The 12,520-nt window shown below is 35.3% G+C and overlaps 1 protein-coding gene across 4 annotated transcripts in view; it reads right to left on the bottom strand.

The window, feature by feature from the left end:
- Rpgrip1l (RPGRIP1 like) overlaps positions 1 to 12,520 on the bottom strand; it is a 94,817-nt gene that overhangs the window by 79,973 nt on the left and 2,324 nt on the right. For 2 of the 4 annotated variants that reach the window (XM_048355588.1, XM_048355590.1), the window contains exons 2-6: positions 12,376 to 12,467; positions 10,034 to 10,178; positions 6,070 to 6,368; positions 2,606 to 2,708; positions 987 to 1,130 (exon numbers count right to left, since the gene is read on the bottom strand). In XM_048355588.1, the coding sequence (XP_048211545.1) occupies positions 987 to 1,130; positions 2,606 to 2,708; positions 6,070 to 6,368; positions 10,034 to 10,178; positions 12,376 to 12,460 (776 nt within the window). In that variant the 5' untranslated portion in view covers positions 12,461 to 12,467. Of the gene's footprint in view, positions 1 to 986; positions 1,131 to 2,605; positions 2,709 to 6,069; positions 6,369 to 10,033; positions 10,179 to 11,809; positions 11,878 to 12,375; positions 12,468 to 12,520 lie in introns of all 4 variants that reach the window. The other 2 variants (XM_048355591.1, XM_048355592.1) reach the window with 2 other exon arrangements.

The raw sequence follows: 12,520 nt of genomic DNA, 5'->3' as shown, positions 1-12,520 counted from the left end.
ATTTAAATGTAATTCTCAAAAACATTCATATTTCTGTTGCTCTTCACTTATGAGGGTATATAATGTCACTAGATACTAGGATTTCCTTATATAATTTAGTTTTATAAATAACTCTTTAGGAATAAAAATTACTAGATGCTTTTCAATCTTTCAAATATAAAAACTATTAAAATATAAATATTCTTTATTAGTCAGGAGCTGGGGGGTCATGCCTGTAATCCTAGCTACTCAGGAGGCTGAGAACTGAAAATCATGGTTTGAAGCCAGCTAAGGCAGAAAGTTTGTGAGATTCTTACCTCCAATTAACCACCAAAAAGCTGGAAGTGGAGCTGTGGTTCAAGCAGCAGAACATAAGCTTTAAGCACAAAAGCTCAGGGATATCCCCTAAGCCCTGAGTTCAAGCTCCAGGACTGGCACACAGACACACACAAAGATAGGAAGATAATTCAAGAATGAATAGGGTAAACAAAGTCTTAAATGACAAAGGAGGATATGAATGAAAAGACTGCACTTAATAGAATGTCAAAAATGCACAGGTGGCAAGGAAATCTACAACAATCAATACATTTCAATATAAACTTTGATAATCAGGAGAACATACAACTTTTTGGGATCCACAGACTGCTACCCCAAATACTTACAACCACAAGTGTTCTAAGGGTGGAAAAAAAATCTTCAAAAAGGCTAGACTTATATACCAACTATGTCAACTGCTGAATTTTTGTCACTTCTATTTCCTTTGGTAGCTACAATAAGATAATGTCAACTTCAGGGTAAATGCCACACGTAAAGGCAAAAAGATGAGGGTTAGAAGCTGCTGAAAATCAAGGCAGATTAAAGAAAATAGCAGTGAGTAGGTCTACAGCAGGAGTATGTTAAAAAAATAGGTTAAGTAAAGACAGAATTTTTTTGAGTAGGCTGGAAGAACCTGTTAAATGATAAATTAATTTTGATTTTATCAAAGTGATATTTCTGTTCTAGCATACCTTTGATCTGTTGCTTGCTGTTCTCGAAGCTGAAGAAGAGATAACTCAATTTCATTTTCTTTTCTCCTCAACTGAGTTTTCAGGATCTCAGCCAAGTGCTCTAACTCCTCTATCTGGCCTTTCTGTGATTGAATAACATTTTCTCTGAAATAAAGAACTTTTATAAGAATTTGTAGTTTGAGGAAAAAATTGTAGCATGTTAAATCAGTACCAGAAGATAGTCTTCATAATAAAGAACAAGTAGAAGTTTTAGCTTAATTGCCTTTGCACACAGTAGAATAATAATGGATTGAATGTGCCAATTTAGAAATACATATGGAACAATTCAAGATACTGCTTTTTCTGAGACGATGTCCAAGGCAGTAGACTGCACTTTGGGTCAATTAAATTAAGTAAGTATTGATCACTTACTGTGTACTCTACAATCTGGTTTTAGGAGAGTTTAAATGCCTCCTTCTTTCACATATGCATTACTGCCTGCATCAGAGAGATGACAGGAAATTTACCAAACACAATTTAATCTCTTAGTTAATTTACCTTTTCTATGCCTGGCAGTATCCCCGGGCAATGAGCCTCAGAAAGTGGTATTCACCCTGGCTTTTTATTTTTTTGCCGGTCCTGGGGCTTGAACTCAGGGCCTGAGCACTGTCCCTGAGCCTCTCTATACTCAGGGCTAGTGCTTTACCAATTGAGTCACAGAGCTACTTCCAGCTTTTTCTGAGTATTGTCAATAAGAGTCTCGTACTTTTCTGCCGGCTGGCTTCAAATCCTGATCCTTAGATCTCAGCCTCCCTGGTCCCTAGGATTACAGGCTTGATCCACCTGGCTTTCACCCTGACTTTTTAGCTGATTAACAGGCAATGAGCTTATGTCTGATCTTATTTTCTCATAGACTAATCATTACTCTAACTGAAAATATATTCAAAAGGAAATATTTTAAGCTCATATTATTTTAAGCAATTATCTAAAGTTTGAAACTTGTTTGAATCATGCTGTTTCCTCATTTTTCAGTGTAGTTCCTTAATGATGATCCAGGTAAAGGCCTGAAAATAAGGTGGAACCTTATCTTCATTTGTATGAGTCACAGACACTGAAACCATGAGGCTCTGATTAACTGAAAAAGAAAGCTAAATGTGGCAGTAGAAACTTTCTTGCAGCTATGACATGATAAAGAATGTAAGCATTGTGGAGTAACTAGGAAACAAAATCTGACATCCATATGTGTCTGAAAACTTCAAACTTTTAAGTTATTTCAATCCCTATCCCTGAAACAAAAACAAATCTGTGATTTTTCTGGGAATGAAGGTGTTATCTCTGAAGTTTCTATTATTGTAAATGATTGGGTTCTATGCCATTTCTTTGGCGGCCAAATTATAGTCATATGATTATTCTATAAATCCTTGCATTGGTACATTTGGACAAAAGTTGCTCACTCCCCTTATTTTACTGAACACATGTCATATAATACCTGTTATTACTTCATAGAACTAGCTGTATTTTCATGAAGCAACTTATTTACACATATTCCAATCTTGTTTACAATAAAGGAAAGGGAAGGATCAAAATAAGACATGATCAATAAACAAAGTTCTAAAATGACCATGAAAAAGAATACATACAAATTTCTTATTTCTCCTCTGGCTTCTTCAAGTAAACTATTGCCATATTTTGTAAGCATGGGTTGTGTAGTTTCTGGTACATCAGCATCCTGAAACCTTATACCTAAAAGTAAAGTAATAAAATATGATTACAGAAGTGAAGGCAGAAAAGAAAGATAGTTGATTTATTATCTTAAAGGTATTTATAATATAATAAAATCTCTACTTAGATAAAAGATATATGTTCAAAGATTCTATAGTATGAAGATAAGAAATACACTGCCAACAGGGGCTTTAGATTTTAGCTACCAGTAGGTAGTAAATAAAATGAAGCAAGAAGTATTGTCCTTGTAACAATTCTAATCTAGAAAGCAAATTACCTGCAAAAAATTTGATTCAATTTAAGATTTAAAACTCCTATAGGAGCTGAGAATGTGGCTTAGTGGTAGAGTGCTTACCTAGCATACATGAGACACTGGGTTCAATTCCTCAGTATCACATAAACAAACAAAAAATAATAAATAAAACTGAAAGAGAAAAATGTATTTTAAAAAACTGTAGTTTTCAGTTCAGGTCTTCACAAGGAAAAATTCTCAAAAACTTGATTACTTTTAGTGCTTCTGATAATTTTTTTGATTTTTAAATTAACCATTCACATCCTTTTTCCTCCCTTCACCCTTTGATATGTTTAAGTCAAAATGTTTCCTGTAGTTTGTTTTATTATTCCACTTCACTAAGAAAATCCATATTTAAACAAAGGTGTTTGGAGAAAGGATCAATAAGATTCCTTTAAATAAAACATTTCCCTGCTGCACTTAGAGTTTCTTATAAAAATAGTTATATGCACTGGGTGTGGCTCACACCTGTAATCTCAACTACTTGGGAGGCTGACTTGGCAGGACTGCTGTAACCTGGAGTTCAAGGCTGAGGTGGACAACACAGAGGACTTTGTCTCTTAAGAAAAAATGGTTACATGCATGTTTACAAGGATAGTCCCATTATTAAAAACTACATGTACTTTAAATAACGAGATACTTTATATTTGTAAAATAGTCACATTATTAGAGTTTAAGGTAAACTAGGACAACTGAGACTTTTAAATGGAAAACAGTCTCAGGTAAATGGAAGTATAGAGAAGATTTTGTTTAGAAAAGTGAGGTATTAGGATATATTCACAAAACATCTTAAAATTTAGTTTCATGGCACACTGTAAATATTTATTTATTTGTGTGGTTTTAGGGACAGGCCCTTACTCTGTAGCCTAAATTGGTCTTAGACTTGTGATCCTCCTGCCTCAGCCTACCAAGTGCTGGGATTGCAGTCTTGTATAAAGAGTACATTTTAAATGCTACACACTCCAAAAAAATCTTTTTTCTATTGGTTCTCCACAATAAGAATGATGTCTATCTACATCTATTACACCTAAGCCAGTATTTTCCATCCTTTATCCAAAGTCACAAATAGAGAACAACAGTATTCATACAGCAGCTTGAGGATCCAGGCTGCCTGTGGCCAGAGAGGGTCTGGCGTTCTGAGATATTCCTGACAAATCTGGACTAAATCCCAGCCTCACAAACAGTGTAAAGAGTATACTAAGGTTGCAAAGGTATCAATTTTGCCTAAGGTTTACTCAGAAAATGGCCAGAGGTGGCGCTGTGGCTCAAGTGGCAGAGTGCTAGCCTTGAGCAAAAAGAAGCCAGGGACAGTGCTCAGGCCCTGAGTTCACAGCCCAGGACTGGCAAAAAAAAAAATTTAAAAAAAAATCACTTACTCAGAAAGACTGATCAAGAATGTATTTATTGGGCTGGGAGCCAGTGGCTCACACTTGTAATCCCAAATACTCAGGAGGCTGAGATTTGAGGATCACAGTTCAAAGCCTGCGTGGGCAGGAAAGTCCATGAAACTCTATCTCCAATTAACCACCAAAAAAATAAATAAATAAAAAAGCTGGAAGTGGAGTAGTGGCTCTAGTGCTAGCCTTGTGTAAAAACACTCAACTCAGGGATAATGCCCAGGCCCTGAGTTCAAGGATCAGGACTGGTACTAAATAAAAAAGAAAAAAAAAAAAGCAAAAGTTAAAAAAATATATATAAGGCTTTGTAAATTCTATGAACAGTTAAAAAATGTTATAAATCACTAAGAGAACACAAATGCAAATAGAAATGTAAGCCTTGGAGTCACATTTTTAAAGACTACTGTTCAATGGCTAATGAAAGGGAAACTTCTATCAATCTTTTACTTAAATAGTAATTTAAACTATGTTAGCTTGCCATTTTAGTCTAAAATTTGCACTTTCTTTTCAGTACAAAAGAACTTGAAGGCCTTAAACAGCAACTTGCTCAATTATGTTCCTGGACAGCAAAAGTAAGGTTCAGAAAGAATGATGGTTTTAAAGTTAAAAAATATTAGAGTAGTGCTACCTGATCTCTTATTAGTCCATTTCATAGATGGGGAAAATGAGGATGAATGCTCAAGCTTGCCTCCATACAAAATTAACTAATGGCAGAAGGCATTTTCTGATTTATAATTCATTATGCTTACTTTGATTATATTCAAAGTCTACTGCAATCTCACATAGCTAGGAAGAGCCAAGCCCTTTCATCCTGCAGCTGCCTCCTGCCTGTGTGGAGGCCCTATTGACTTCAAAGGAACACTATCTAGGGAGGAGACAGTGTTAACATTTTGATTTGGAGAGAAAACTACAACAAATTTTTCGCCCTTTCTGCTCATATGGTGTTTTTTTTTTTTCCTCAGTGAATTGAAACTAAAGTTTTACATTACTTTTTTATACTTCTAAAGGTGTTTGAACTTTATGTCAAGCATATTCCAAACAGAAATCAATTAGAACTAACACTTTATTTCCTCTTCTAGTCATTGCAGTTAAAACAAGCTATTTAAAATATTTATTTACTTCTGATTTCATTATAGTAAGTTTGAGGGTAGAAAGAATTTAGGCTTGCTATTGATTCCTGTCTACAAATAAATAGTTTTGCATCTTGAGTAAGTTTTTGTTATTCATTTTAAAAATAAACTGAGATAGGAGATTATTTTTAGAGATGTATGAGATCTTTATGGTCATTGACTTCAATTCTTTATATTTTATATGGAAAGAAATTTCAAATTCAGAATAATTAGAAGATTGTCCAACCTCACCATCTAGTAAGTAGAGAACCAAGAACTCAAATTCAACTCATTTTACTTATTTTCATGCATATCTTTTGTTAACTCCTTGGGTTGACCTTGAAATCCTCATTCTGTTGCTTCTGTCTCCTGTGTAGTTGAGATTACAGTTTAGCACCATGCCTGGTAATGAAATAATCACAACACCAAAAAGCAAGTCCTCAAATAAGCTCCCTCCCTTATTTTTCTCCTTTTGAAGACATTTTAAAACATGGATAACACAGAAATAAAACTTTGTATGACTGCATAGAAAAATATATTATAAGACTTTTAAGGTTTGAGATTCAACATAAGCCTTGTTTTACCTTTCCTGGGGCATTCGTGTAAACCTGTATTTTCATTTGCTTTTCTCCGCCCAGCATTAACACGAGATGGAACATAGTTGTATGGAGTTTGTCTGTAACCCTGGACTTGCTGTTGCTGTTTGGCTGAAATTAATCTGTTCTTTAGGGCTTCATTTTGTCTCTCAAGCTCATGAACTTTCTCTTGCAGCTGCTCAATCATTTCTTCCATTTCCACGTCTCGTCCCAGCCGCTTGGGGCCGCCACCAACCCGCTCATATCTTTTCTTGTCATTAACTAACCGTATTAACTTGGTGGCCATTCTAGGGAAATAATAAAAAGATGAAAAGGAATGTGAGAAGTCAGCATAAAATGCATTCTGTTGAAAGAAACATAATCACTGTGAAGACTTCAGTGCAGAACCTGAATAATAAATTTCAGGTTTTGATGTAACTATTACTGCCTGTGAAGAATCCTTTGATGATAATTGAAACCACTGGGCAACAATCTGCTTTATAGCACTGACAAATAACAGTTTCCTAAGGCTTATCATTTAAGGTTAGTAAAGAGAGGACACATATTTACTCCATATGTTCCTGAAATGCAATTTTTAACGCATGACCTTATATAGGAATGCTGTATGCACTTAAATGTAGTTACAGATTGTGGATGTGGTGGGTTATAGCTGCAATCCACAGTAAGTTAAAACTTTTGAAAAGTGTGTTAAGATGGTACAGCATTTAGGTAATATGTTCTTTCCATTTTCTGTAGAACTAAGAAATATTAATAATGTAAATAGGTTCAAATTCACTGATGCACACATGTAAAGCCCAGTAAAAATTTCTAAAGAAACCAAAATGTGCCACTAAATGTTACTTAGTGATCAAGAGATGTCTGTTTAGTGGCAGAAAATAATTAGATGCAAAAATAAATCCTAATTCTACTTTTAAATTTAGATATATGTTGTTCTTTTGACATCACAGGAGCTTATACCTTTGATTCTTTTAAGTTTTGATAAAAACTGGTTGGACAGAACAAAAGACAGAAAGGGCACATGGGGGTGATGTAATATACACGTACGGAAAACATGCCTGACAGTGAATGGAAAAATCTTGGCAGGACAAGAAAGAAAAGGTGGCTTTGATGAGAGACACAAGTTCAAGACTTTACAAAATTGGTCGCACATCTTCAATAGCTGATTCTAGTTTATAGTGAATCTATTTTTATAAAGACCCAGACAGGAGATTGAAAATGAAAACACACTTCATTTTTCTTTAAATGGGAGTTACTTTATTTTAGCATGGTTATGGACAGAAGCTTTTACTTATGAGAACAAAAAAATCCTTAATAGCTTTGGGATGTCATAGAACAACCCCCCCCCCCCCCCCCCCCCCCAAAACAGAGTCCTCTGTAAATGCGGTAGTAATACATGTCTATCTACACTTCTGGCTACTCAGCCTACAGCATGTGGCATCAGGGAGAGCTATGCATAACATAATCAGTTAAGATTGTTTTCTCTTTCCCTTGAGGCACATCCATTAAGCATGCCTTATAAGGGATATAGGATAATAAAAACCAAGATTCAAGAGTACCGCAAACATCCTAGTAAAATAATCAATGATTATTTCCCTTTTTGCCTAATCCACAGAATGATCTATCATTGGGAAATGTGGCAAGGTATCATAATCTAAAAAATCCCTACTGTAACCTGTGCTTTGATGAATTAAGGTCTCAAGCTCACCCAATGTTCTATCCATAGTAACAGGGTTTCAAATGAGATGTCAACCTACATACTTGAATCAACTATTAAAGAAGGACTTTATCATAGAAATACAGATTAGACTCGAAAGGACAGATTTAATATGAAAAAGAGGTCATTATCTGGAAAAAATGAATGACTAATTGTTGAAGCAAGAGAAACACAGAAATAGAGTACCTGAAAATCTTTATATGATGCTCAAATAAATTTTTTGAATATTATTTTTTGTCTGGAAGCAAGAGATTATAGATCCAGAAGGGAAATAGGTTGTTTGTTTGATTTGATTATTTTGTGATATTAATGAATCATAAGAGATGTGATAGAGGGCTGGGGATATAGCCTAGTGGCAAGAGTGCCTGCCTCGGATACACGAGGCCCTAGGTTCGATTCCCCAGCACCACATATACAGAAAACGGCCAGAAGCGGCGCTGTGGCTCAAGTGGCAGAGTGCTAGCCTTGAGCGGGAGGAAGCCAGGGACAGTGCTTAGGCCCTGAGTCCAAGGCCCAGGACTGGCCAAAAAAAAAAAAAAAAAAAAAAGAGATGTGATAGAGTGCAAAGACTTGCAAAACCAGTTTATAAAGTATTGCCTTTACATAAGAGAAAGTGATACTACTTACATCTTAAGGGTGAATTTAAAGATAGTCTGACCCATGTATCTAAGTCATTGTCAGTGATATAAGATTGAGAAGTGATTTAGAGCTTTGGATCAAAGTGTTCATTGGATCACTACTATCATAGCTTAGTAAAATAAAATCCCAGGAGGTCAAATGGCTTTAACATACCATAGGCTAGTGGCAGAGATATAACACCTACATAGAAACTGACTTCTACCCCTGTCCTTTTCCCATTAAACTACATGGCTCTTTATTAAGATGTACTTTATTTTCTGGCTGGGACAAATTACTAATGAAGTCAAGTTTGTGAATTCAGTTCTTTCACCGATCAATTAGGCTTATAAAGAAAAAAAAAGTTTAGAGATCACAGATTATATACTGATTCTTCCTGGCTAGCATGGGAGTGCTATTGACAGAGAAAGGGAATCAGGTAACTTAAAATAGTCATTATTGTGACTTAAAAATCAATTCAAAGCCAGGCGTCAGTGGCTCACACCTGTAATCCTACTTAGGAGGCTGAGATCTGGGGATCATGGTTTGAAGCTAGCCTAGGCAGGAAAGTCTGTGAGACTCTTATCTCCAAGAAAATACTCAGAAAAAGCTGGAAGAGGCACTGTGGCTCAAGTGGTAGAGAGGTAGCCTTGAGCATGAAGGGGCTCAGGATAGTACCCATGCCCTGAGTTCAAGCCTAGGATGGGCTAAACAAAACAAAACACAAAGAAAAAAGCCAATTCAAAGTAATAAGGCCTGCACTAATCAGGTCCTGAGTTGGAAAATAAAGTTCATGGAGTAGAAAGTAAATGGGAAATCACTTCTTTAGGATGAATTCTAAGCAGAAAACAAACAACCCTATCTTCTTTCTTCAATAGCTGTCTTACTTTTCTTTGAAACTAGAACATGAATATGAATACAGAGTTGTTCACACTTAGAAATATGCATGCACTTTTTTGCTTCTAATCCCATACATTCAGAATATAGGCATGGCATTTTTGAATAAGAATTAAAGGTACAAAAGATTAAAGAATAACTACTCATAAGACATGATTTCAATTTTGACTTGTATACAAGTCAAAAGTGAAAATGTATTTTGCAGAAACAGTAGAGACCCTTTGATATAAATATAGAACTGAGACTAACCCAAGCAAAGTTAAATATGTTCCAGAGATTGCAGTGATATTTTCATTAATAAATCCCAAATCTTAAGGGAACAGGCATTCTAACAAGTTGGAATAGTTAATTAGCTTTTAAAACTTTCCTTTACAGTCATGACACGAAGGGAGTCCATAGGGCTTCAGGGTCTCATTTAAAAAACAGATGCTTTGGCCATTTGCTTTTTAAACCATAAATATTAAACCAAAGTTATTTATAGATATGATATACTCATGGCACTTAGTTATTAGCTCTTTTTCAAATAGCAACTTTAGACATAAATACAATCTTTTTAGTTTATTATTTTACTTTGTAAGATTTTCCATTTTTAAAAATTCAATTTATTTACAACCTGCCTGTTCTAAAAAAGATTGAAGGTGGGGTTTTCAATTAAGTTTATAAAAAAGCATGTCCTCCAAACTTTACAGAGTCAAGAAAAAAAAGCTAAAAGCTTTTTATCATAACCTTTTAATTTTATCCTCTTGCTTACGGGCATGCTGTTTAAGTAAAATGTTCTCATCACACAAACGCAAAAATCTGTCTTCCAGTTCCTCACGACTGACACGTGACACTGCCTGGCGGGACTTCATTGTTCGAGCTGCTGAAGTTTCTGAAAAAACACAAGGTAATTAATGATAAGATTACTTAAAATAGCCTCTAAAAGTGGTAACTGCTGATCTTAAAACAATCTCCAACATACACAGATTTTTTTTTCCCTTTGTGACTTATTCATTATTTCTTTAGAAAATGTAACATTGTTCAAAATAATTTGAGGTGAGAATAAAACCTTTGATATATTTTATATACGGAATTAGGGATCTAAATAACAGTAGTATTCATTAACATGGATTCAAATATTCTATTTTCAGATTATAAACTGGAACCCTGATTAAACAGACTTTTCAGTTCATATTCTGAAAAAAAAGTTAAAAGTTAAAGTCACACTCCACCTGGGGATGTAGCTTGGTGACTGAGGGCTTGTCTAACAAAGTTCTGCATTTACTTGTAAGCACTCCAGGGAAAAGTCATAGTATCTGAAAACATTTCCTTTCTCCTTCTTTCCTCCCTTCCCCTACTCTCTCCTTCTCCACTTCCCCCTTCCTTCCTTCCTCCCTTCCCTCTGTCCCTTCCCAAAAGCAAACATTAGAATAATTCTGTGACACATTATGATACTTTTATAAGATATGACTGTTAGGTTATGGAAAATAAACTATAAAAATTACAAGACCAAACCAACACCCCTTCTAAAATTAAAACACTGTAATGTGATATCTTTACAACTTATTTCTATGTATTCCATTTTATATATCTAAAAAGTTTTATACCCTTTTGGCATTGTCCATGTATCCTTTTAGTAGATGATTACTTTTGTTCTTTTCATATAATTGTGCAGTATGTCAATTATACATATTCTCCAGTAGAAACATACCAAACTTGGAGATTAAAATTCTGTGGTTCCTAGGTGCTGGTGGCTCCTATTTGTAACCCAGCTACTTGAGAGGATGAGATTGGAAAGACTGAGGTTCAAAACCAGTGGGCAGAAAAGTCGGAGACATTCCATCACCAATTAACCAACAAAAATTTCTGGTTGGAACTGGGGCTCAAGTGGTAGCGTGCCAGCCATGGGCAAGCATGCAGGGAGAGCACAAGGCCCTGAGTCCAAGCTCTGGCTTATGAAAAAAAAATCCTGGGGCTGGGGATATGGCCTAGAGGCAAGAGTGCTTGCCTCGTATACATGAGGCCCTGGGTTCGATTCCCCAGCACCACATATACAGAAAATGGCCAGAAGTGGCGCTGTGGCTCAAGTGGCAAAGTGCTAGCCTTGAGCAAAAAGAAGCCAGGACAGTGCTCAGGCCCTGAGTCCAAGCCCCAGGACTGGCCAAAAAAAGAAAAAAAAATCCTAAAGACAAGAACTGAATTTAAAAAGTATTAAAACAAAATAGATGCTTTGCACACTTAAACTTTATCTATATACCTGACATTCTCTTTGTATAAGCAAAGCTTATACATTTTTTACATTTCATAATAAAATCTGTATAATAATAAAATCTGTAACGAATAGTACACTGACCACCTATCTGAGGAAAATGTGGCTGTTTATACACTGTTCTGATTAAATACTGCATGAAGATTCCCTAGTGGAATATTCTAAATCCCTAGCCTTTTTGATGGCAAACTTAGTGGCATGAGAGAATGAATGGCACACTGTTTATACAAACATAAACATAGCTCTGTACTCACTCTATTGCTCTTTAAAGCAGTGCTTTTCTTTCTCAATTTGAAAGTGCTCTTTAGCTCTATAGCAACAACTAAATGATAAAAGGAAAAAAGAAAATCTTTAATGTGTATTAATTTGATTGAAAAGACACTATCACTTGCATAAACAGACCATTTTGAGATACTCTACTTGAAAGGCAAAAAATTTTAAATATGGCATTTCCTCCTATATAAAATTTAAACAAAAAGAAATGTTTTTAATGGTGAATGTGATTTAAACCAGGCAATTCAGTTTGGAGGCTTGATACTCTATGTAGTTTCTCCTGATGTGTGGAATTTTAAAAAGATGATTTATAACAATTCTTTATCAGGACAGAGGGGGATCTTGCATTTACTATGAGCGGTTGATAATTGATGCATGCAGTAAAAGACCATATGTGTTCTTAACTTTCCATCTTGTTTAGACCAATCAAGAGCTATATAGTTACTTAAATGCTTTGGTTTGTATGAATATCAGAAATACTTTAAATTAAAAGTAAAGAAATCACTGATCAAAGTTCATAACTGTAATAAGGAACAGGTGGCCATACCTTGTAACCCTCCCACTCCCAAGAGGTTTAGACCTATATCTTTCACAGGCAGGTCTCCTGCAGTCTCATCACTGGGACCAGACATGGCCTATCTGTGGAAAAAAGAAAATTCAAGCGAACCCTTTCCAAGTTATTACATTAACTA

Source organism: Perognathus longimembris, chromosome 10 (genome assembly GCF_023159225.1).
Source record: "Perognathus longimembris pacificus isolate PPM17 chromosome 10, ASM2315922v1, whole genome shotgun sequence".
NCBI classification, from domain to species: domain Eukaryota; kingdom Metazoa; phylum Chordata; class Mammalia; order Rodentia; family Heteromyidae; genus Perognathus; species Perognathus longimembris.
This window is presented reverse-complemented; position numbering and strand designations above follow the sequence as displayed.